Source organism: Pteropus medius, unplaced genomic scaffold, assembly GCF_902729225.1.
Source record: "Pteropus medius unplaced genomic scaffold, Ma_sr-lr_union100, whole genome shotgun sequence".
Classification (NCBI taxonomy): domain Eukaryota; kingdom Metazoa; phylum Chordata; class Mammalia; order Chiroptera; family Pteropodidae; genus Pteropus; species Pteropus medius.
Window position 1 is genome coordinate 2,602,253 of NW_024353787.1, and position 27,776 is coordinate 2,630,028.

General features: G+C 33.1%; 1 protein-coding gene and 1 pseudogene across 9 annotated transcripts in view; one reads left to right on the plus strand and one right to left on the minus strand.

Annotated features, from left to right (window-relative positions):
• Positions 1-27,776, minus strand: part of AGO3 (argonaute RISC catalytic component 3) — a 101,920-nt gene that overhangs the window by 46,863 nt on the left and 27,281 nt on the right. For 6 of the 9 annotated variants that reach the window (XM_039851020.1, XM_039851023.1, XM_039851024.1 and 3 more), the window contains 3 exons: positions 27,600-27,720; positions 18,950-19,158; positions 17,986-18,122 (listed from right to left, as the gene is read on the minus strand). In XM_039851020.1, the coding sequence (XP_039706954.1) occupies positions 17,986-18,122; positions 18,950-19,158; positions 27,600-27,720 (467 nt within the window). Of the gene's footprint in view, positions 1-9,257; positions 9,344-10,586; positions 10,679-17,985; positions 18,123-18,949; positions 19,159-27,599; positions 27,721-27,776 lie in introns of those variants that run through there. The other 3 variants (XM_039851026.1, XM_039851027.1, XM_039851028.1) reach the window with 3 other exon arrangements.
• LOC120593336 (uncharacterized) lies at positions 2,566-2,721 on the plus strand (annotated as a pseudogene).

A 27,776-nucleotide genomic window follows, 5' to 3' on the forward strand; every position in this document is an offset into this window, starting at 1 on the left:
ATGTCAGAAGCTCAATAGAGCTTCTTTTTTCATTTTTGAAGAATTGTCCTTTGCTCACCGATCTACTGAGATCTAAATTTTAGGCAAAATCATTTTGTCACTATAACCTCCTTAAAGAGTTATACGGGAGAATATTACATGAATAAGAGATCAGAGTTCTTAAGTTTGTTTTTTACTGTGTCAAAACTAAAACATTCTCTGTTAGGATACAGCTAAAATAACAGATGCGGAAAAAAGAAAATAATAATTTGCCATATTTAAAATAACCAGGACTATATGTACCAAAAGAGTGTAGGTGCAAATGAATAGTATAAAACAAAGCAGTAATTAATGTTGGATCCCGGCAATAAGATAATCAAAATCATACTTCAGTGTTGTACACATACAACAGAGAGGTTACATGGTATGGCAGTTATCTGCCTCAGTCTTACAGGTTTACTTCCATGGCTCTGAAGGTATAAGAACAGAAATTAAGACCACTCATTACATAATACCTTTTTATGGTAATTACTAGTCAGCACATCAGAGATCACATTAAACATCCTGTATTTCCTATTATCAGCTAGCAAAATATTAACATAGTACTCAGGAGGTATTGATAAAGGATTATTTTTTCTATTTTTAACATAAAATGTCACATATTTACTAAAATGTCTAAAACATCAATATGCCATCTAACAAATTCTAATGTGAATACCACATAATGAGCATTCAGATCAAGAACTAAATATTGCCAGTATCCTAGAAACCTCTTCCTTAGCTCCTTCCCAAACCTAATGTCTTCTCTCTAAAAGAAACCAAAATCCTGGCTTTTATGGTAGTTACTTCCTTTTCTTTATAGATTTACAATATAAGTACAGATCCCTAAACATCAGTTTAGTTTTCCTAGTTCTTGAATTTTATGTAACTGGAAACATACTGCATATAATCCTTGAGACTTTTGCTAAAGATTGTTTCTAACTCATTTATATTAATGAAATGTAACTAGTTTCTTCATTTTCATTGCTCTGCCTAATACTGTTAAAGAAATATACAATTTATGCATTCTAATGCTGGTGAATGTTTGTATTGGTACTTTCCTTTGGTTACTAGAATATCATTAACATTCTTATAGATGATCTTTTTGATGCACATATACATACAAACTTCTCTCAACGCTGTATCTAGAATTGAGTCATGATGGATGTGTATCTCTAACTTTTCTAGATGATGCCAAAAACTTCTAACGTGGTTTTAAGTCACTCTCATAAGCAATGTGTAAGTCACTGTTGTGTCAAATTCTCACCAACTGTTAAGTACTATCAGATTTGAATTTTAGCACTTCCGGTGCGTGTGTAGTGATATTTCACTTTTATAAAACAATTTTGAGCTATAATTTACATACAATAAAATGCATTTGAAGTGTTAAATTTAATGATTTTGACAAATGTATATTTATGCTATTACCACCCCAATTAAGACACTTCCATCAATCCAGAAAGCACTTTCCTGCCTCTGTGTAATCAGTTCCTCTCACATCTGCCCCAGACAACCACTTTATGATTCCTTTCATTAAGATATTAAATGGTTCCAAAATTTCAAATAACTATCAATTATACTGTATAATTATACTGTGCCTGGCTTCTTTTGCATTTCTTAGCTAAGATTCACCCACAGTACTGTACAAATTAGTAGTTCTTTTTAATTCCTGGGTAGTATTTCATTGTATGAATATATCACCATTTGCTTCTCCATTCACCTGTTGTTGGACATTTGGGATTGTTCCCAGTTTCTAGTTATTATGAACATGTACACATACATGCACAAATATTTGTATCACCCTATTTTCATGTCTCTGGGGGAAAGATCTAGGAATAGAATCAGTAGGTCATGTGGAAAAAAAAAAAAGTTTAACTTTTAAAAGAATCTGCCAAAGTATTTTTCAAAGTGGTTGTATAATTTTACACTCCTCCCATTTCCAGTTGCTCCATATCCTTAACAATATTTAAAATTACCAGTCTTTTTAATTTAGCCAATCTAGTGGGTATGAAGTGATATCTCATTATGGTTTTTAGTGGCATTTTCCAATGACCAATGATGATTAGCATCTTCTCAAGTGCTTAATGGCTACATATCTTCTTTTGTGAAGTGTCTGCTTTTGAACACTTTAAAAAATAACCCGAGTTATGCGTTTTTTCATGTATTCTGGACACAAGTCTTTTGTTCAGATATATTTTGCAAATGGTTTCTCCCAGCAGTAGCTTGCCCTTTCATCTCAAGAGAGTTCTTGAGAAAGTTTTCATTTAGATATTTCCAATACATTAAGAAACCTTTGTCTACTCCAAGGATATGAACGTTTTTCCTGTTTCCTTTGAAATTTCTCAGTTTTAGCTTTGTTTTAGAGTGTGATAACACTTTGAATTAATTATTGAGCATGGTGTGAAATAGGGAGGTTTTTGATTTTTAACATACAAATATCCAATTGTTCTGGCATCATTTGAGAAGACTATCTTTTCCCCATTATGTTGGCCCCTTTGTCAAATATCAACCAACCACATAAGTGGATCTATTTGTGTAGCTATTTTAATTGCTTCTCAGCCTTCTGGCTAAGATCAAGTGTGCAATATCTGTAGCTATTCTATAACTTGATTGATATGTCTATCTTTACTCCAATATTAGTTTTGATTACTGTAGTTTTAAAGCATGTCTTGAAACCCTCCAATATTGTTCAAGATAGTCTTGGCTATTTTAGGTTCTTTGCATTTCCAAACAAATATTAATCAGCTTGTCAATTTATATTTTTAAAGAGCCTGATGAGATTCTGAAATTACCTTGAGTTTATAGATCAATTTGAGGAGAATGAACATATCTTAACAATTTGAGTCTTCTGGTACAAGAACATATGTTTATATCTTTCTCAGGAATGCTTTCTTATCTTTCAGTGTAGAGGCCTTGCACATCCTTTTTTAAATCTATTCCTATATTTTTTAAATATTATAAATGGTACATACATTTTTTTTCATTTTCCCAACTGCTGAATGCTGATATTGTTATATTGCTAGTGTCTTGTGACCTTGCTGAATTGATCTATTAATTGTAATAGGGTTTTTTTTTTTTTTGTAGATTAGGATATTTTCTGTAGACAATTATGTCTTCTGCAAACAGAGATGGTTTTATTTTTTCCTTCATAATATTATGCCTTTATTTTTCTTGGGCCTCCAGCACAATGTTAAATAGAAACAGTGGGAACAAGTATCCTTGCCTTGTTCTTGATCTTGGGGCAAAAGCAAGCAATCTGGTCACCATTTAGTATGATGCTGCCTATATTTTTTTAGATGTTTGATCAGGCTGAGGAAGTTTTATTTCTAATTTGCTGTAAATTTTTATCATGAGAATGTAAAAATGCATCAAACGATTCTCGGTTGAGGATTATATTATTTTTTCCTCAGGTGTCAAAGGTATCAGAGATATACTAGCTTCATAAAATTAAGTTGAAAAGCTTTCCCTCCTCTTTTGTTTTCTGAAAGAATTTGTGAAAGACTGGTATTTTTTCCTTAAATGTTGGATAAATTCACCAGTGAAATCATTTGCGACTGGAGTTTTCTTTGTTAGAAAGAATTATGAATTCAATTTCTTTAATACATACAAGGCTATTCAGATTTCTCTGTGTCAAATTTAATAAAGTTGTGTTTATCTAACTGTTAAAAAGTTGTTCATAACATTTCCTTATTAGTCTTTCAATTTTGAAGGATCTTTAGTGACACCCTTCATTCCTGATATTAGTAATCTGTTTTTCTATTTTTCTTCATTAGTATTACTGGTATTAATATTTTTAAAAGAACCAACTTTTAACTTCATTTATTTTCTGTACTGTTTTCTATTTAATTTTTGCTCTGATCTTTATTATTTCTTACCTTCTTACTTTAGGTTTAATGTTTTCTTTTTCTAGTGTAAGACAAAAACTCTGTGTGGTAGCCAGCCTCCAAGATGGTCCCTAATAAGTCCTGCCTCGTGGGATTTGCAACCGTTAAGTCTCCTTTATACTGAATATAACTGAGATGTGTAATAGATTATGAAAATGGCAGAATGCAACTTTCAATGCTTGACCTTATGTCATTGCAGCTTCTGCCTTGCTCTGTTATGGATTACCTGTTCCAGAGAAAGTCAAGCACAACATCATGAGGACACTTAACCAGCCCTACTGAGGTCCACCACATGGCAAGAGACTAGGCCTCCAGCACAAACTTGTTACTGAGTTTTACAGATGAAAAACAAGACTTAATTGTCCATTTTAACATTTATTAAGCACCTACTATGTCAGGGACTCCTTTATGGGTTGGAATTTAGAGAGGAATCAAACAAAGCCTCTGCCTTTTAAGAATAGATCCTGGGTTAAGATGAAAGATTAACCACAAGGAGCTCATTTCATTCCTTCTCCAAACTCCACTGCAACTATGGTTAAGGAATTAAAAAAAAAAGAAAAGAAAAAAAGACATTAACCTAGACAGAGAAAACAGGAAATGTATCAATATAAAGCAAGTGGGCAAGTTTTAACTAATATAGTAGAGCCAAGAAAGTGAAATTCTAAGCCAGCTATGTTGAGAAAGAGGTAAACTCCAAGACCCCTTGTGTAGCTCCACACTGCTGAACAACTGCCACGTCTTCATTCCTGCATAAATCTGTAGGTTTACTCCTTGGAAAAAGTAAAAAGCTCTTTGGAGGGAGGATATCAGTAAAATTGAGGGTATAGAACTGTACCAAAACCAAAAGATTAAATGGACTATAAATATTAAATGCTGAATGCAGACATTCCCCAAGCCAGAATCCCCAACCTGGCTTCCAGAATGCAGGCAATCAGACTGTTACCCTTTAGGCAGGAGTTTGGAAGACTTGCACTGGGTAACTTGACCAGACAAGAAGAGAGAACTAAGGGTTCTAACGTTCTAAGCTCCCCTATATCAGCCCACTGAAATCATCCAATGATGAAGTTCAAAGTCAACAGGCCCCACTGATGCATTCATTCAAAGCGTCTAGTCAGTGTTTATACTTCCACTGAACCATGAGTAAATAATCAAAAATACTACATACTTGAGGAAAGTCTCCAAAATGGAAGACAGATCAAAATAACAAAAAAGAAATTTGGAGGAAGCATATGCATGTGCAGGAAAAAGAAACACCAAAATTATTCTCAGTGAGCTAAGAGAGTATACTATATCTATGAAACAAAAATAGTATGCTATAATAAAATAACATTTGGAAAATAAAAAAATATTAGAAATTAAAAATAGAAATGAAAAACTGGAGAGGACTGGGAGATGAAGTTGATAAAATTTTTCAGCAAGTAAAGCAAAACAAGGGAAACAAAAAGACAATGGATATACACTTAAATGGGTATATTTTATGGTATGTAAATTAAACCTCATTAAAGCTATGTAAAGAACAGAACACTACTTTCAAATTTATGAAGGAAAATTATTTCCAACATAGACACACAGCTAAACTATCATGAAGATTTGTTGATACATTTTCTAATGAGTACAGCGTCAAAAAAATTTGCCTCTTGTGTACTCTTTTCTCATGAAACGTCTGAAAAGAAAAAAAAATGGGGGCGGGGGGAGGAGGGATATAGGAAACAAGAGATAAATTTAGGAGAAAGAAAATTCCTCAGGGAGATAGTGAAGTGTGATCCCAAGAGGACAGCTGTGCACCAAATACGAAGGGTATGCTCAACCAGACTGAAACAAAGGTGAATCAAGAAACAGATTTGATGAAGATTGTCACTGAGATTCCTGCAGCCATTATACAGTTTTTCTAATGTGAGGAGACTGGGTAAGCTTGATACAGATGTCTTTACTTGGCCCTGCTTGACCTCGTGTTGATAAAGTTCTTCCCCTGCCTGCCTGAAATCAGACTCTAATTTTACTCTAAAGAAATGTTCTGCTTTAATACACTTCTGAGAGGACTAATTTGAATATTATAAAAATTAAATACTTCTTAATCTTAGAAATCTTATACTGAACTCTAGGCATATGAAGCAAGCAATACTAATATTGATTAAATTACTTACTAAAAATGTTTCCCTTTTCTTGCAAAGAACTTTGACTCTTAAGCAGAATAAATTATAATTACTAAATTCTATGACCATTTATATTTTCTGACTACTTTCTTCTTGGACTAACATAGTGTATGTGTTATAGAAAGCTACTTTTTACTGAAAAGTACAAGAAAGTTAAAGAAAAATAAAGGTTTCTCAAATGAGATGCCCTGGGTTTCAGATTTGTCTGCCAGAAGTCTTGCTTCTTAAGGGTTGCAGTACAACACTGTGAATATTAAGGGCATAAGCTCTGGAGTCAAAACAGTTGATTGATATCACTTAAATATAAACTATGTGATCCTGAGCCTTAAATATAAACTATGGTTATATTTAAATATCGATTTAATAGGCTATATCACATATAGACTATTTAATATAAAGGATAAACTAACTGTGACCTCTAGATAGAGGAAGTTTAGAGATTTTCTCTCTAAACTTCAGTTGAGAGTATCACCTAACTTATACTTGTGGTGGAGTTTTTATAATCTATGAAAAACATCTGGTATTCTATTTGGTACATAATAAGTAGTAAATAGAAATATCTTAAGGGAGACATAACTAATAAACTCCAGATTTATTGTGCTGTTAAAATGCGTGTTGTAAATGAGTTTCACTTAAAAGCAGGCTAAACTAAAAATAAACTCCACATTTCACTGAATTTAGGATGCCAGTGAAGTAGGGTATATCAATATTTTATGTATCCTAAAGAAGAAACCTGCCAATTAAACTGTGACAAACCATTAACTGTTAAGACATCTCCCTATTTCAGAGATGATGAAATGTGAAAAAAATTTTTGAGTCTTAGATTGGTAAAATTCAGTAAGTTTAATTACATAGTTGAGACGTAGGACAGTAAGTACCATGAAAGTCCATGAAAACAATCATTTTGAAGACAAGATCAACACACAATTAGAATTAAATTGCTCTCTTTCTTAGAGTACTCTTCCATGCTCATCTCCACCGCCAATCTCATCTAGCTCCCATCTGTTACCTCCTCAGAGAAACATTCCTCTGAGACTAGAATATGTCCGTCTCTTATATGCTCCCATTGCACTCAATATTTCTTCGGAGTACTCATTATATTGCTCAATACCAGTCTTTTTCAGTAGATTTCAAGTTCAATAAGGGCTGTTTTGAACTCAGTGTGATATACCAAGTGCAAAGGTTGCAAAATCATTATCACACAGAAACAAAAAATATAAGGTGCTCAGTGCAATATTTTCACTCATTTTTCATAGCAGCATTACATATTATTGACAACTAAAAAAATAAACCCATTTAAAATTTCAGGCTTCACTTTCATTTTGTTAGGATACCACAGATCTTTTTAAAAAATATTGTCAATCTTTCAATTTCTTTGCTTCGCAATGGCACCTTAAGTTACCTACATACTCTGTTCACACAAATAAACAAACTCTCACATTTTTCTTGAAATATGTAGCCTTTTAGGTCTATCTCTTTCCCCTGCCCCAATCGACGTATTCCATTTTTCTTCTTCCTACCTAAAGGGAACCAGTATATTGAAATTGGTGTGTATTTGTCCCACCTAGGTTTTGATAAATTTTACTGCATTTGTATGTATCCAGTATATACTTTTGTTGTTTTACATTTATATAAATAACATATCCTTTTGCTATTTGCTCCGCCCCCAATAGTTTTCAATATTGATACATGGTTCATTCGTTTAACTGTTATATAGTATACCGCAATATTATATAACAATTTATGTACTCATTCAGCATGTTCACTCACTCTACTAATAGAAATTAGGCTGTTTCTAGTTTTCTGCTATTATAAATAATGCCTCAGACACATATGTAAGATGTCTCTATGGTATATTATGGGTTCTAAGATATGTGCGATTTCATCTTTACATCATCTTTTCTAGATATAAAAACTGCTCTCCAAAGTAGTTGTATCAAATCATACTCCTACCAACAGTGCCTAAGAGTTCCTTTTACTTTATTCTCATCAACATTTGATGTGACTTTAATTTTTACTAATCTGATGGGTATGAAATAGTACCTCACTGATTTCATTTGCATTTTCCTGATCACTAATGAATATGAGAATTTGATTTTCATGTGTTTATTGGCCATTTGGATTTCTTCTTTTGGGAACTACCTGTTTTTCTACTGATCTGTCCTTATATTTTGTAAAATTCTTGGTTATATGTGCTAAAGATGATCTCGTAGCTTTTTGTTTGTTGTGTCTTCTATAAGACATAAGTTTTCAATTTTAATGTAGCAAATTTATCAGTATTTTCTTTTATGACATACAGTTTTTATTTTGTTCAATGTTAGACATATCCTCTTATTATTTTTTTTCCTAAAAGAATTTCAAAATTTTGCTTTTCAAATTAGGATTATAATCCACCTAGAATGTTGGGTATGATGTGAGATGAGTATCATACAGTTAACAACTGTATAAACACAAATAATTAAATATTCTACTCTTTCCTCAGTGATATGAAATGCCACCTTGACATTTACAAAGTTTCCATATACACACATGGTTTGCTTCATTAATCTGTCTCTGCACTTAAAAGCAGTGTGGTATAACTTTTATAAAATAAGGAGGCTAATTATTCCCTATTTATTCTTCTTTAAAATTATACTGGCTTTTCCTGGTCGTTAATTTTTCCATGTAAATCTTAATATTGATTTATCAAGTTTCATGATATACCTTATTGGGATTTTTACTTAAAATTGCATTTATAGATTAATTTTGGGAGAACTCACATCTTATCAAATTGTGTCTTCTCAATAAGCCTAATACATTTCATTCATTTAGTACTTCTCTTATGTTTTTAATAAAACTTGTATTTTAGAGACCTTTCAGAAATCTTTTATTCCAGTGTATCTCATTTTCAATCCTAACTTTTGATCTCATCATATTTGTTAAAGCTCAGCTAAGACATCATTTACTTTTACAAATACTTTTCTAGCTTTCCAAGCTTATTTGGATGCTCCTCCCCTATGCTCTTGGTTTTATTTATCTATTTTTTGTTTAATATGACCAAGAGTTGTGCTAGACATGGAGGGCACATTCACTGTTGAATAAAATTAGCTTTATAGAGCTTTCATTCTAATAGGAGACACAGAACAAAAAATTTATAATTCAAGGTGACACATGCTATTACAGGTGAAGTACACTGCGCTATGGGAATATATAAGAGAAATACCTAACTCAGACTTGGGGGATGGCTGGTTGGGGGGGGTGAAGGGTGCCAAATACTGCTTCTCAAGGAAGTAACATGTGGACTGAAACCTGTAAGAAGAACAGAAGTTAGCAAACACAGCAGTGACTACATATCATAGTACTGATATCCTGGTCTTACTCTTGATTTTATTAGAAAAGTTCCCATTGCTTAACTGTGAAATCATCTACTCTTAAAATGTTTCCTCCCTTGGCTTCTTTACACCACTTTTTGGCTTTCACACTGCATGTGATAACCACTGATTGCTCACTGATCCTTCTTCCTGCCTTAAATGTTAGCTTTCCCCATGGCTTTCTCCTTCTCATTCATGTTTTCAATCTCAATATTATTCCTAAAGTCCTTCCATTTCTACAGTTCAAATGTGGATTTGTATACTAAGGAGTCCCAAAATGTTTACTTTTTAGCTCCTACCCATACTTACAACTACATTCTAAATGTCTCCTCCCATATGTCTCAAAAAACCCTCAAACTTTAGATATATTCACATTTTATACATGACGTATACTGCCAACCAACTGGCAACAGCAGATATACCTCTCATATTCAGTTGACAGCATAACCATTCATACTTGGTATGAGTAAGTCACTATTCTGAATGTATGTTGGCAAGAAAGCCTTTCTGGGAGACTAGTTTATAACACTGTACAGTTACTGCGCCTGAGGTTTGGGAACATGAAAGTTGTTTCAAAGATTGAATAATCACTGCATTTTGTAGGCAAGGTATGCTCTTTTTAAAAAGGTGTCGATTTGGCTAGGTATTAGTTATCAGTTATTCAATCAAACACTAATCTAGGTGTTTCTGTGAAGGTATATTATAGATATTAAAATCCATAATTAGTTTACTTTATGTAAAGGAGATTATTCTGGATAATATGAGTGGGCCTCATTCAGTCAGTTTACAGGCCTTAAAAGCAGGGCTGAGGCTTCCCTAAGACAGAGAAAGAAGAAATTCCACCTATGGACAGCCTATCCTAAGGATTTCAGACTTGTCTAGCCAGCCCCTAAAACTGTGTAAGCCAAATCTCTCTCTATATAATCTCCTATTGGTTCTGCTTCTCTGGTTGAACTTAATATACCAGGTTTGTAGTTTATTTCCAGAAACAATTCTTTCAAAAACCTAGTAAACTTTCTGGTCTACTCATTTCCAATTAGTTCCATGTGCCAGTAACTATACCCAAAGTTTTTTTTTTTAATCTGGACATGGTTCTTAAACCTATTTTTTTATTTTTTTACTTAATCCTTGTAATATGTTCCTTTCTTTCCATCCCACATTAGACCAGCACCATCTCTTACCTGAACTAGTGATTGAAAAAGCCTCCTAACTGGCATCTCAGATTAGTTTTTTCTCCTCTATCTATTCTCCACACTGCTGCCAGAAGTCTCTTTCTGGAAAACAAATATGATCATGTCACTATTCTTCTTAAAAACCTTTGAAGTCTTTCTACCTACAGGATAGAGGTAAATTTGTTTACTATTTCATTAATTTCTGTTTTTAACTCTTATTTCCCTCTATTTTTCTTTGCATTTAATTTTCTGATAATTTTCTAACTTGTTGAGATGAATGTGTAGGTCATTGATACTTTTTCTAATAGGCAGGCATTTAAGGTTTTGAATTCTAAGCATTGCTTTAGCTAATCATAACCAATTCCAATATATACATTTTCACTACCCTTCAGTTCAAAATCTTTAAAATTTTCTTTGTGACTTCTTTGACCAATGGGTTATTTAGAAATTACTTATTGATGATATTCGAAGCTTCACTTTAAGTTCAGTAGGAAAATAGTGCAATTTATTTCCAGACTTTCCCACTTTCCTTCCAGAAAGAGAGAGCAACAAAGAGAATGTTAAAAGAGAGAGAGAGAGAGAGAGAGAGAGAGAGAGAGAAAGAGAGAGAGAGAGAGAGAGAGGAGGGAACCCATTACATCTTAAGTGAACGTACAACACAATAAAAACCAGAAAATGCCAAATTATAAGTAAAAATGGCCCCAAATACTTGGGACTAGTAGAACCTATGTGAAGAAAAAGGGCACAAAGCATAAAAGGAACCTCATGGAGGAACAGCAAATTTTCACCCCTACAGAGGGTCCTATTCTAATAGGGGGAATTGCAATGTTTAGAATTGAGATTGAGTGAGGGAATCTTAAAAAGAAGCAGAAAAAGGAGTCACAGAAAGTGTTATGAGAGGGAGTGGAGGGTGGTCCAGAAGTGACAGATCTCAGATAGGACTACACTTCTAAAAACAAAGTATGTACTTTTTTTCTGTAATCTCAAACTTATGGCAAGTTAAAAGAACAGCATAAAGAACTCCTATATAACCTTCACAAATTCTCTAATTGTTAATGTTTGAGCAGGTACTTGCTCTTTAAAAGGTAAGAACTGCATTAGCAGAAGCTAGCAAGGACCTGGTGGAACTCATGGCTTGTAGTTCACACCTCCTATAAACACATATATTACTGAGAGAGGGGCAAAAGAGATGTGGCTATATTTTGAAGAAATAACCCATCAGAACAACAGAAGACAGAAATCTTGAGCAGAGAAACCTGGAAAACTACTGTTTCCTCATGTCCTGTCTCACTTCTCCCTCCAACTCCAGTCAGGTGATTTGGGAAAACTCATCACACTCCAATATGAATAACAAAAAAGTGGTAAGTATCCATACAAATATATCATAAGAAAATGTAAAGAGGTAACACAACATCCCTGACAAAGAAAACTCAAAAGAAAATATCACAAAGCAGATGAAAACTGTAACATTACTTTTTAACATAAATTCAAAAATTCTTCATGCAGCTATGAAGAAAGATTTGAATAGAAATTTAAAAACTTAGGGAAGAGACAACTAGTCAACAGAAGGTAAAATAAGCACTGCAGAACTCATAAAAGAAATGGAAAAATTTTCTTTTTCATTTTTTTAAATTCAAAAGATGAAGACTAAACTACAATGAATACATGGTAAAAATTACACCACAAAAGGCACAGTTGGGAGCAAATAGGATAGAAAAATTCTATTAAAAAATGCGATGTTAAAAAATAAAAGACTTGAACCTACATTTTTGAAGGAAATCTCATGTTTTAAATAAAACTGACAAACTAGTCAAAACTGAGAAAAGAGTCTAGTAAAATAATTGTGAAAAGTACTTTTAGCAAGCAGATTAAAAACAAAATCAAGTCTCTTCTAGGGAAAAGAAAATCAAGCTTATATCATACTTCTCTACTGAAAATTCACTGTCAGAAGACAGTAGGAAAATACCTAAAAGATACTCAAGAAAGTTTGAGTCAATATGTCCAGCCAAGCAGTCCTTCAGGAATAAGGCTACAGACAAATGGCTTTCAATATGCAAAAACTAAGCTCTTATTCGTATTAGTCCTTCTTGAAGATACAACTTGAGGATAAATTGCAATCAAGAGATGACAGGAAAAATTCCAGCAAAAAGACTAGTAGTTACCATCAATACATTTAATTGTAGATTTAAGATTAAAACAAATGGACATACAGGTGATAGAAAAGAATGTAACTGTTGCACGATCTAACAATGTAGGAATATATAAAAATAAATGAATGATAGGAGTAGAATACATAAAAGAATAACTGATTGCACCTTATTGTAGTAGACAGGAGTCCAAGCTGAAATTCGAGTAGTAAAAATTTAAGCAAAATTATAAAGATCAATAAAATAATGCTATAATGGCTAAAACTAGTTAGTAAAAGAGAGAGAGGAAAGAAAGGAAGAGAATAAAGATAATAAAATTGTTATTCATTAGGGAAAATGAAAGACTGCTTTAAAAAACAGAGAAAGTTGAGTATTACATGAAGTTTTAAGTATAACAGTAACCACTAGTAGGAAAAAAAACCTTCCTAATATCAAAACTATCATTTAAAAAACATGAAATAGGCCACTTAGTTTAAAAAAACACATATATTCAGAAAACATAACAAAATAATTTGACACAACTGACGCCAAACATGTATGTTCATCCTATCTATCTGGCTTAACTGATCCATTAACAGAAAAAAAAGGACTGACCCGCAAAGCAAAACCATTCTATACTGTCACCAAGATGCATTTATATTTCAGAAAACATAAAAAATAAAAAATAAAGGAAATGAAAAATTAATGGATTGGATCAGGGTCACAAAACCACGGAGTATAATCCTTTTATTGAACAATGTAGACGTTGACCCAAAAATATAAAAAGAAAGTCATTTTACTACTGTAAAAGGTACAATTCACAATGAAGAAAACAGGTATATATCTGCTCCCAATAACATAGCAGCAACACTAAGAAAGCAGAAATTACAGGAGATATAAGAGGAAATAGAAACATAATAATAATAGTAAATTTAAATTTATTTCTCTCAGTCTGAGAGAACAAGTAAACAAAAACAAATAAGGAAATAAGTGATGTAAACAGCCCAATCAAAATGTTACAGCTGATATTCATTTAACTGTACCCTAATAATTGGATATACATTATTTACAAATAGTATTGAACTTTTGCAAAAATTGACTATATATTAGGCTACAAAAAATACCTCAACAAATACAAACTACATTCTCTGAGTAACAACACAATAAAATGAGATATTTATAACAAAATCAGAAAATAAAGAGATCTTCAATCTGAAAAATTTTAAAGTACCTCAAACAACATTTGGTTAATAGGGGTAAGACAAATAAAATTTGTGGTGTTTCCAGAAAATATGAAAATATTACATATTAGAGGCTTTGGGATATAGCTAAAACAGTGATCTTTAGAAGAAAGTTCAATGTCTTAAATATTTTTATCAATAAGAAAAAATGAAAGTGAATGATCACTAATACAGCTCAAAAAACAACTAAATTAACTGAAGAAAAGTAGAGGAAAACATTTATAAAAGCTAAAAGCAGATATTAAGAAGTTAAAAAACAGAAAGCCAGAGAACTAAAAAACAATTTCAAAAGCTATTTTGCTGGGGGAAAAACAATCAGTTGATTAACTATCTCTCCTAATCAAGAATAAAAATAAAAGGGACAAAGTACAAATACACAAAATAAGAAAGGGTGGTAAAGTATGAAAATAAATAAAATTTCAAAAAATAAGAAACTAGTTTGTAAAACTCTATACAAATAAATTAAATACAGATAAAATAAATAATTTTCTAGTAAGATCTAACCTACCAAAATTGAATCCAGAGAGCCTAACCAGACTTATTTTCGCAAAATAAATGCAAGAAGTTTTAAAAGAGCTACTTACCAAACAAAACATAACACACGGGCCACAAATTTATAAGGAAATTCTACCAAATCTTAAAAGAGTTGATAATTTCAATATTATTTAAAAACTGTTATATATTTAAGAAAATGGAAAACTTGCAAATTCTTTATAAAATATAACATTAATACAAAAACTGGAAAAAGTCTATACAAAAAGAAGGACTGCAGATCAGATCAATCTTAGTTTTGCAGTTTAATTAAAAGTAAAAGTATTAACAAACAGAATCCAGCATCATATTAAAAGAATCAAGAAACATGTCTGGTTCAATGTTTGTTAAAAAGAAGAGAAATATATCATCAGCTCCACAGATGCTAAAAAGAAATCTGAGAAAATTCAAAATCCATTCTTGATTGAAAGCACTTAATAAAACAGCAGACAATAGATGCTCCTATACATATATGTATGCATCATACTTCAGGCAGAAACATAGGAAGCATTCCCTCTAAAGCAAGGAATAAAAAGAGGATGCTCACTAATCACTAATGTTTAATACTGTCCTGCTTAGTCAATATAACCTGATAAGAAAAAATGAGATATGTAAAAATCCAAAGGAAGAGGTAAACCTATCACTATCATTAGATGAAATCATTATAATCTAGAAACGTCAAGAAAAATCACTTGAAAAACTACTATAAAAAATAATGGAATTCAATAGAGCAGAGAGAAAAAAGTTAGTATATAAAAATCAAAAGCCTTCATGTACATGAACAATAACCAGTTAGAATCTACAAACCCATTAAACAGCAAAAATAAGGGAGAAAATATCCAGGAATAACAATAAGAAATGTGTAAATTATGTGAGAAAAACCAGAACACTCATGAAGTAGACAGAAGTAATCTTGAACAAATGGGATGGTGTAGTATTTTATTGGACAGAAAGATATAATATCTTAAAGATGGTAATTTGTCCTAACTAAATTTATAAATATAACGAGATCTCAATAAAATAACAGCCCATCTTCCCACACTCACTGGATCTAGATAAGATGTTTCTAAAGCTTACATGTTAAAAAAAAAAAAAGGCCTAGAAAACTCTAAAGAGAAAAATGAGACCAGTCTTATTAGATATTAAAAGTCATAAAAGAAATTACTGACCAATACATATAAGTGTTTGTGTGTGTCTAGATAGATACACACACACACCAACAAAGAGATAAATTCCTATGTGGCAAAAAACAAAAACAAAAAACCATATCGAAGGCCAAAAGACAAATAACAACTTGATATATAGTACCTGTAATTCACATCAGACAAAGAGCTAAGCTCTTTAATTTAGAAAGCTCTCTAGTAAATGAGAAGACCAAACATCACACAGCAAAAAAGGGGCAAAGGACTTAAACAGTAAACAAAAGAAATAGGTAGCCTTTACATACATGAAAATATGGTCATCGGAAAATAAAAATACATAGTGAAACCATTTCTTGCAAATTTGATTCGCAAAAATCTAGTTTGACATCTGTACTGGCAAAGGCATAGGAAACAGGTAGTCTCATTCACAGATGCAAAATGTTTACAACCTCTGTGGAGGGCAATCTGGCAATAACAATCAAAATTACAAATATATTTATCCTTGACCCTGGATCTCACTCCTAGAATCTATCTTCAAGAAACATTTACATGTATATGAAATGTTCTGAAATGGCAAATAATTAAAAACAGCCCTAGTATACATCTAAAGGAGACTTTTGAAATACATCCCCTCAATGACATATCCTCACAATGGCAGATGCAGCTGAAAATAACGAGGAACCTATGTACTGATCTGGAAAGATCCAGGGATCCTTGGAAGAATGGCTGATTCCAGGTACAGAGTAAGAAATATAAGATGAGCCTGGAATGTCTTGCTATGTCAGAAAGCAAGAAAGCTATCAAAGACTAATGAATTATCAATAGGACATTGTGATTTTCCACATTAAGAATTCCATCTGATGCAAAAAGAACAGCAGAATTAGAAAAAATAAGAGTTGATAATCCTTAATGAAATAAATAGTCCAGGTAATAATGATCAATGAATGGAATATGAGTAATTAAAAGGTTAATTGAGAAATTTACCATGAAGAGATCAGGCCTGCTGATCTCTGAACCTACTGATCAATCTTAGCATCATTAAAAATGGGACCACTAGATATTGTGTGTCTAATATAAAAGATGAAGCACTTATTAAGTATTCTGAATCAGAACTGAATCAAATGTCTAGGGCAAACTTTCATTTTCAGGTAATATAGAGAAAAGAGAAACAAAGTAATGACACCATAAGAAAAGGTAAATCCAGGTTTCTGGATATTCTACAGGACAAGTGACAGAGTTTCTATAAAAAGTCAATGGCATCAAAAAAAGAAACAAACAAAACAAGAGGAAAGGAAATTGGACCACTGCATTAAAAAAAGGCGTAAGAGCCAAGTGTGATGTGTGGATCTTGTTTGGATCCTGATTAGAGCCAACTAACTAAAAATATACATATTTGAAACAATTAGGGAAATCTGATTATAGACAGGATATCAGAAGGTACAAATAAATTATTATTTTAAATTTTCTTATATATATGATAATGGCATTGTGACCGTGTAAGAAAGCATCCATATTTTTAGAGGTTCATACTGAAGCAGTGGGGACAAAATAACATGCTCTCTGGGATTTGATTTAAAAATATTACAATAACATGCTGAAATCTGAAATTTCCTTTATGAGGGCAAAACACTGTATTGTATTAATTTTTGTTACACTTGCTTTACCTCTAATTGGTCTAGACTCCCTTTGCCTATCGTTTTTTGTCTGTCTTCTAAAACATTAAAATGAGTGTTTTTCAAAAAAAATAAATAAAAATAAAAATATTACAATAGAGGAAGAAATGTAGATAGTTTAAGCAAAGGTAGAAAAATCCTGACAATGTGATTAAGAGCAACATAGGTGACAGTTTATCATACTATTCTGCTTTTATATGAGCACAAAAATATACATAAGGAAACATCTAAAAATGAGAATGTAATTAACATCACATTAAGCATCAGTAGCAGGCATAATGCCAGAGGTCACCAGGTCCAACAGACTTCTCTTCCTGTAAAACATGTATTTCATAATGAAATACTGACTTAAGAGTTAAAAGAACGAAAGTGAGTTACAACAAAAGACTGTTCAAATGATCATGTCAAAGCTTTTATATTTGCTTTCATGTGCTTACTTCATGTCTAGCAGCAAACCAGGACAAGTTCTGTGTAAACGCTTTTTAAATGAAATGTAATATATATATAAAGGTTTTTCCAGTTTGTCTTAATATATGTTCATTTATTACTTTAAGACACCAGCACATATAATTACACATAAAATGACACACACACACACAACACACACACACACACACACACACACACACAAATTACAACCACCGGCCATAAGAAAATCAACTACCCAATATAGCACACAGTTACAGTTTCCTTACCATCAATATTAAGCATCATTTTCCACATGGCAGGCCGAACAGATTGATGGAATCCAAACCATACTTCCCTGCCTCCTCCAAGAGGGTGGTCATATCCTTCTGGAGCTGAGAAAAAGGAACGCCCCACAGGCGTGTATCTACAAAAATTAAAATGGCATACTGAATCCTTCCTTCCCATGTAAGTATTCAAATATGCAGAACAGGTTAAGTCTAGACCACATAATTTATCATAACGATGCTTATTATTATGAATATATGAAATTAAAAATTTTCCAAATTTCTGAAAGCAAAAAACAGCCATTTTAAATGAAAAAAAGTCAGCATCCTTCATGGAAATTCTCTATTGTTAAAACTAATGTTAGTTTGAATAAGAACAAGTTTTTATTTAAAATACTTTAAAAAAAAAAAAGATTTTAAAAAGTTAAGAGTTCCAACCTTAGAAAATATAAGAGTTAAATAATTATTGATCAAAAGGCTATTTCTATAAATGTGTTTTTAAGACAATATTTTTCTTCAAAAAGACACAGCCTATATGATCCTATATAAGCACTGAAAAACACATACACATGTAAAGTAGTAGTGTGTTTAAAACAGCAGCAATTTCAACACAATTCGATACTATGTATAAACAACAAAATTACCTTTAAATTAAAGTGATTTAACTATAGGAATATATCTGAAAATATATCAGTTACTCAAGATTAATAGCTCCTAAGAGAAAGGCATTTTTCTAAAAAAAAAAAATCCATTAGAATAGCTAAGCTAATGAGGTCATTTACCTTCAAAAGTCAGACAATTTTCTGTAACTTACTTCTGTTAATGAACTTGTATTCATACTATTCTACAACTGAAATAATCAAAGTATACAACATCTGAAGGTTAACCAAAGGAGGCCTGCACAACTCTTGGGAAGAACGCCTTCACACTTAAGATCTAAAGAGGAAAAAAAGGCAGAAGCACCCACTTCATGGAGGGCAGATGTCGTAGCACCACATCGACAGCATGGACAGGATTAGTGCTGATTGGCTTGTCTAATTCCAGTGGCTCAGGCAAGGTACGTCCTGTCAGGACTTCATGTAGTAGGTGCCAACTCACCCGAGAGACAAATTTGATTGACACCTTAAAAGGTCGATCTTTTCCACCTTCCCCAGGTAAAGTAACATCTAAATCTACCTGTTGATAGGAAAAGAGTCATCAGGTAAAAGCTGAAAAAGATAAATACAATTATTTTAAAGTTTAACTTATAAAAATATTTAACAGAAAACAGGCAAATACAAAAAAAAACAAATCGTCTCAATGTAAAATCAATGGACTAAAATTTAAATAACCATTAATTATGCCAGCATTATTTGTCACTGCAAAATACTAGAAACTACCTAAATGCCCAAACATTTAGGTAGCTATATAAAAAAAAGGATGTTCTAGGAAGATCTCCTGGAATTGTTATAAAGTAATTTCCAAACTATACTTTGAAATGAGAAAACTAAAGTGCAGATTATAGATAGCATGCCATCTTTTGTGTGAGAAAGAAGGGGAAAATGGGAAAATATTCATGTATCTGCTTATTTATGCAATAAGAAACACAAGAAGAACCAGATAAAAAGAAATTGGTTACTTTCAAAAACAACGACAAAAGAAATTGGTTACTTTCAAAGGACGGGAAAGAACGAATTGGAATAAAGAAGGGATTAACAATCCTGAGTGTATTTTTCAGTAAAGTTTTGACTTTAGGAAGCATGTTAAAGTTCTGTATATTAAAATTTTTTTTTAAATCAGTAAGGCTGGAGGGAAAAAACTAAAATTGAATATAAATACAATCGAATGAAACCAAATGCACTTCAAATGAATAACATAACTACACTGAAAGAAGGGGAAAAAAAACACTACTGAAAGTAACTTTGAACATGGTATACTAACTATACCGGGGGTGTGGAGGGGTCACTGGGAAAAAATGCATACAAAATAAAACCTTAAATTCTTATTAATAGGTTTGTTTTCATTAGTGGTATGGTATAGTTAGTAATTCAGAAACTATTTCATATGTTGTAGGGCGGAACAGATGAGAGAGGAGCTAGAGGTTTAAAGAAGAAAGACAGAAATATGCAATGCTGGGAGTAAAGGAAAAATCCTGTGGGGATAGACTAGATCTGCAAGAATCAGTCTGAACTCATGATTTTGTATATTGTATATAATAAGTGGTACTTCAGGACACATATGTTAGGTTTACTATATGACATACAATATTTACTTTTTATTTATTGTCTGTTTTATTTACTTACTTACATATTTCTATTTCCTATCTATGTCCACTCAAGGCCTCAAAAGCACATATACCCCAGTATCAACGAGCACACCCAGTACTCAGATTTGGGTCTCTAAAATGCATTACCCAACTAAAAGAAACCAGTTCTCCTCTGAGAAATGGCCAGTTGCGGGACTGCTAAAGAGTTAAAATAAGAAGAGCCTGGAACATCTTGTGCCACAAACTAAGGAATTATGCAAAGGAAAAAAAAGAGGTACATATCATGTCAAAAGGGATCAACTTAACAGGGACAATTTGGGCAGTCAAATAAGTAAGGATAAATAGGGAAGAAAATGCTCTCCCTTACTGTAGAACCAACTGTTTTGGGATGGAAGGCTCTGTAAATGTCAATAAATGTAGAAGACAGAATTAGAAAATCACTATTACTACACAGTACCAAATCCTTCCAAGCAAGAATCAATTATTAAAAAGTCTAATGAGAAACAAAATATTTAAAAATATCACTTCTATCAAATTAAAAACTCCTATCAAAGGACAAAAATCAACAAAGTGAAAAAGCAACCCACGAAATGTGAGAAAATATGTGCAAATTGTATATCTGATAAAAAATATAAAGAATTCCTAAAACTCAACAACAAAACCAAATCCAATTAAAAAATAGGCAAAGGACTACTGAATACACACTTCTATAAAGAAGATATACAAGTGGTCCATAATCACATGAAAAGATGCTCAACATCACTATTAGGGAAACGTCAATCAAAATACAATGAGCTGAGATCTCCGAAAACATGGCAGAGTGAGCAACGTCCTTAGATCTCTCCCCTTGAAACAACAATAAGCTGAACGTCTAAAACAAAACAAAATACACCCAAACTGCACACCAGCACATCTGAGCGTGGGATCTGCGCATAAGAGCTACCACAGGTCACAACCCCGCGTGTCTGGCGGTGGACTGGGAGAAATAAAGAAGCTGCCTCTTGCAGCAGCAGGAGCTCCCAGCAGGAGGGGGTGGAGGGGGGAGGGGGAGAAGGTGCAGTGACTTCCCTGAACAGTCCTGCCTGGAAGTGCTGTGAGTTCCATGCAGCCAGTGGCAGGGCCCAGGCATCAGGGTAGAAAGCAGAGAAGTGGGACGGGACTGCAGAGAAACAACAGTTGATTTTACCAGCCCCAGTTGCAAAAATGTGGCTGAGCCACAGCCCCCAACTCCCAAACCAGAGGGCCCTTCTCCCCATACCCTCTGAACATCGCGGAGCCCCAGGGGAATCTGAGCAAACGCTACTGAGACTGTCACTGACAGGAACTGAAACTGAAGATAGCAAGTATGATTAAATATCTACAAAAAATTTTTTAAAAAAGGCAATTTTAAGGTTTTATATAAAGCAGAGATCCAAGAGGCTTAGACACTACCTACTGGAAACCAAAAGAAAAGTGCCTTCTTTGCAGCAGGCTAAATATAATAAATCTTCTTTCTGGAAAAACAGCAGAATACACTTCCATTAATGCCTAGGCAGAGAAATAGTCCATTAAACACCATGAACAACCAAGGTGACAAGGCATCTCAGAAAGAAGGAGAAAAATCTCCAGAAAATAAGCTTACAGACATAGAAATATGCAATTTAAATGACAGAGAATTCAGAATGGTACTTCTGAAAAAACTCAGTGAGTTCTGAAACGAGTCATGGCAACAATTTCAGGAATTGAAAACACAACTAGATGAGCAGAGCAAGGAGACTGAAACCTTCAAAAAGAACCAAATAGAATTTCTGGAGATGAAGAACACACTGCAAGAGTTGAAAAATGAAATAGCAAGCTTGGGAAATAGAGTCGACCAAATGGAGGAAAGGATCTTGAAGACAGAAATCTAGAAATAAATCAAAAGGAAGAAGAGAGAAGACCTTTCCAGACATTCAGAAATTGAGGGAGTTCTCCACTACGAGGCCTATACTACAGGAATTACTGAAAGGGGTCAGCTCACCTAAAACAAAATGACCAAAAAACCCATACATAATTAGGAGTAGAGTGACTATCAGGCAAATAGACGCAGAGGGGTGTAATCCATACTAAGAACAGAGCATTATAAGCTTAAATAATAAGAGAATTGCTATAGCAAGATAGTAATGAAAGTTCAGCATACACAGGGACAAATTGAAACAACAATGACTGAAAAGGGGAGGATTCAAAGATCTAAATTCGCAAAGGGGAAAGGAGATAAGGCATATGCATAAGAAAATGGATGACTGTATATATGTAACTATCCTTTTCATATTCATAATGGTAACCGCATACCAAAGATTCAGAACTGAAGTATATAACCTAAAACTTTTAAGAAGAATCAGAGGGAAAACGCGCAAAAGCCAATCTAAATAAAGAAAACAGAAACGCTAGGACAGGTAAGCAATGGAAACACCGAGCTACCAGAAAGCAAAAGATAAAATGGCTGTAAGAAGACCTCATATTTCAATAACCGCCCTAAATGTAAATGGAGTAAACTCACTAATAAAAAGGCCCAGAGTTGCAGACTGGATCAAAAAATAAAACCCAACCATATGCTGCCTCTAGGAGAGACATCTCAGTTCCAAAGACAAATACAGACTCAAAGTGAAAGGGTGGAAAATGACATTTCAAGCAAATGGCATTCAAAGAAAAGCGGGAGCAGCGGTACTAATATCAGACGAAACAGACTTCGAAATAAAAAAGGTAAAGAAAGATACTGAGGGACACTTCATAATGATAAAGGGAATCATGCACCAAGAAGATATAACACTTATCAATATCTATGCTCCCAATTAGGGAGCTCCACAATATGTAAAGCAATTACTAACAGAACTAAAGGGAGAAACAGACCAAAACACTATCATAGTAGAGGACCTAAATACCCCACTGTCAGATATGGACAGATCATCCAAACAGAAAATCAATAAGGAAATAAGATCTTTAAAGACACATTAGACCAACTGGACATAATTGACATTTACAGAGCCTTCCATTCCAAAACAGCTGCTTATACATTCTTCTCTAGTGCACATGGAACATTCTCAAGAATCAACCACATACTGGAACACAGAGATAGCCTCAACAAATATAAGAGGGTTAAAATCAAACCAACCATATTTTCTGATCATAATGCTTTGAAACGAGAGATCAACTGCAAAAAGAAATCAGGAAGAACCACAAATACATGGAGATTAAACAACATGCTACTGAAGAAAAGCTGGAGATTAAACAACATGCTACTGAAGAAATAAAAAGAGAGCTCAAGAGATTCACAGAAACGAATGATTATGATAGTACAACATATCAAAACTTTTGGGACATGGCAAAAGCAGTCATAAGAGGAAAGTTCATATCATTACAGGCCTATCTCCAAAAACAAGAATGAGTCTAAATAAACAGCCTAATGCTTCATCTTAAAAAGCTAGAAAAGGAAGAACAAATGAGGCCTAAAGTTAGCAGAAGGAAAGAAATAATCAAAATTAGAGCAGAAATAAATGAAATTGAAAACAAAACCAAAACAAAAATAGAAAAAATAAATGCAACAAAGAGCTGGTTCTGTGAGAAGGTTAGTAAAATTGACAACCCCCTGGCTTGACTCACTAAAGAAAAAGAGAAAGGATATAAATAAACAAAATCAGGGATGAAAGAGGGGAAATTATGACTGACATCACAGAAATACAGAGGATCATACAAGAATACTATGAAAAAGAATATCACATCAATATTAATAACCTAGAAGAAATGACCAGTACTTAGAAAAATACAATTTTCCTAGACTGAATCAAGAGATCTGGAAAATCTAAATAGATCGATTAGCAGTATGAAAATTGAAACAATCATCAAAAACCTACCAAAAAGTAAGAGTACAGGACCAGATGGCTTCACTAGTGAATTCTACCAAACATTCAAAGATTTAATACCTATTCTCCTCAAACTCTTCCAAAAATTCGAAGAAGAGGCAATACTTATCAACTCATTTTATGAGACCAATATTACTGATACTAAAACCTGGTAAAGATAACACAAAAAAAGAAATCTACAGACAATATCTCTCATGAACACAGATACCAAAATCTTAAATAAGATACTAGCAAACTGAATACAGCAACATATGCAAATCGATTAATGTGATACACCACATAAATAAATTAAAAAATAAGAATCATATGATCATATCAATAGATGCAGAAAAAGTCTTCGACAAGATACAGCATTAATTTATGATTAAAACACTTAACAAAATCAGTATAGAAGGAAAATACCTTAACATAATTAAGGCCATCTATGACAAACTCTCAGCCAACATTATACTTAACAGTAACCTTTCCTCTAAGATCAGGAACAAGGCAAGGCTGTTCACTATTGCCACTGTTATTCAATATAACATTAGAGGTTCTAGCGAGTGCAATCAGACAAGATATAAAAGGCATCCAAATAGAAAACGAAGAAGTCAAAATGTCAATATTTACAGATGACATGATTCTCTATACAGAAAACCCTAAGGACTCCACAAGAACTCTACTGGAAACAATAAGCAAATACAGTAAAGTCTTTGGATACAAAATCAATGTTCAAAAATCCATAGCGTTCCTTTACTCTATTAATAATGAAGTGTCAGAAAAAGAAGTGGCAAAAACAATTCCTTTTGCAATTGCAACAAAAAGAATACAATACCTACGAATAAATTTAATGAAACATGCGAAGTACCTATATCGTGAAAAGTACAAGACCCTATTAAAATAAATCGAAGAAGATACAAAGAAATTGAAAGATATTTCGTGTTCTTGGACTGGAAGATCAACATAGTTAAAATGACCATATTACCTAAAGCATTATACAGATTTAATGCAATCCCCATCAAAATCCCATTGGCATTTTTTAAAGAATAGAACAAAAAATCATCAGATTTGTATGGAAGCACAAAAGACCCCGAATTGCCAATGTCATCCTGAGGGAAGAAAAAGAGGCTGGAGGCATCACTCTACCTGACTTCAAATTATACTACAAAGCAACAGTAATCAAAATGGCATGGTATTGGCAGCAAAACAGACACACGGACCAGTGGAACAGAATCGAGAGTCCAGAAGTAAATCCATATTTATATGGGCAAATAATTTTCAACAATAAATCAGCTATAAGAAGAGATGAAATACTACCATTTGTGGCAACAATGGATGGACCTTGAGATAATCATGCTAAGTGAAATAAGCCAGAAAATAAAAGTTGAAAATCACATGATATCACTTATATGTGGAATATAAACCTAAGAGCAACAAATGAACAGGACAAAAAAAATAGAGACTCATGGACATGGACAATGGACTCGTTATTACCAGAGGGTAGGCAGTGGAGGAGGAGAGGGGAGGTAGACAGGGTAAAGGGGGCAGGGGGGTAGGGGGAGGGTGAAGTGGGTAAAGGGGTTGAAATATATGGTAGCTGAAGGAAACTGGACTTTGGGTGGTAAATACACATTAGAATATAGAGATGTCAAATTATAATGTACACCTGAAAATTATATAATTGTATTAACCAATGTTACCCCAATAAACGTAATAATAAAAAAAATAGTTATGAAAAAAAACACAATGAGCTATCACCTCATACTCATTAGGAGGACTACTATTAAAAAAAAGAGAGAAAACGGCAAGTGTTAGCAAGGATGTGGAGAATTTGAAGCCCTTGTACACTGTTGGTTGGAATGTAAAATGATGCGGCCACTGTAGAAAATGGTATGGTGGTTTCTCGAAACATTAAAAATAAAATTACCATTTATATGATCCAACAACTCTAATTCTGGGTATATACACAATAGAACTAAAAGCAAGGACTAGAACAGTTGTATACCCACATTTATAGCAGCATTATATGCAATAGTCAAAAGATGTGCATCAACAGACGAATGGATAAACAAGAAAATGTAGTGTGTGTGTGTGTGTGTGTGTGTGTGTGTGTAGGCACGCAGGCGCGTGCATATACAATATTCTTTAGCCTTAAAAAGGAAGAAAAATTCCTCCACATGTGACAACATGAATGAACCTTGAAGATAGTATGCTAAGTGAAATAAGCTAATCACAAAAAGGCAAATATTGTATAATTATATGAAATACTGAGAGTAGTCAAATTCACAGAGACAGAAAGTAGAATGGTGGTTACCAGGGGCTGAGTGGAGGAGAGAATTACGAGTTAATGTTTAATGGGTAGAGAATTTCAGTTTCATTAGTTGAAAAGAGTTATGAAGATGGATGGTAGTGATGGCTGTGAATATACTTATAACCACTGAACTGTACCCTAAAAATGGCGCGGATGGTAAATTTTATGTGTATTTTACCACATTAACAAAAAATCTTCCCACAAAAACAAAGAGAAAAAGAATAACTTGATAGGAGAAACTTGGCAGATACTAACTTAACCAAGTGATCCGTTAACATCACCATTAATGGAACAAATACATATTATGTGCCTCCTGATATGAAGCACTGATAAGTAAAGAATATTTATGTAATACTCCTGCCACCAATGCCTAATCGGAATCTAATCAAGAGGAAACATCAGACAAAACCAGTCTGAGGGACATTCTAAAACATAACTTGCCTGCAATCTTCAACCGTGTTAATGACATGAAAGAAAAAAAGGCTGAGAAATTGTCCCAGAATTAAGAAGACTAGAAAAGACATGGTATCTAAATATAAACATGAACTTGGACTAGATTCTGCACGAAAGGGGAAAAAATGCTAAAGGACATCAATGGAACAAAGCACAAAATTGGAATATGGCTTATTGATTAGACAAAAGTATCATGCCAATGTAAATTTAGTGAAGCTGATAATTGTACTATGGTTTTTAATCTTTGTTCTCAGGAAAATACACATTAAAGAGCATGATGTATATGCAACCTACTCTTGAATGGTTCAGGAAAAAAAAAGTATATATGTGTAAAGATATAGCTGTATCTATAAAGAGCAAAAGAGAGAAAGAGAATGATAAAGCACATGTGGCAAATGTTAAGAACACTGGTGAGTCTGGGTAAAGAGTACACATACATTATTCTTACAACTTTTGTTGTAAGAATACCATCCATCCATCTTCATAACTCTACCATCCATCTTCATAACTCTTTTCAACTAATGAAACTGAAATTCTCTACCCATTAAACATTTTATTCTTACAACTCTCTACATTATTCTTACAACTTTTCTGTAAGTTTGAAATTACTTCAAAATAAAAAGTTAAAAAAGATAACTGACACACTTACATATATTTAGACTGTAATAAAATAAAATAAAATAATAACAACCGCATTTAAAAAGAGACATTGCAAATGTATAGCTTTCCAATAAAGGAACACATATCTTACCCCAGTAGTTGCCACAGGAAGTGGATTGGCTGTGTAAAGGCTTCTTTTTCCATCATAAACTGGTCTACAGTCCCCAAATATAGTTACTTTAAAATGTTGAACCATTGAGTCAACCACCTCCCTAAAAAAGGCAAAAAATACATTCACATAATCCTTGGAATGATGAAATTTTAAAAA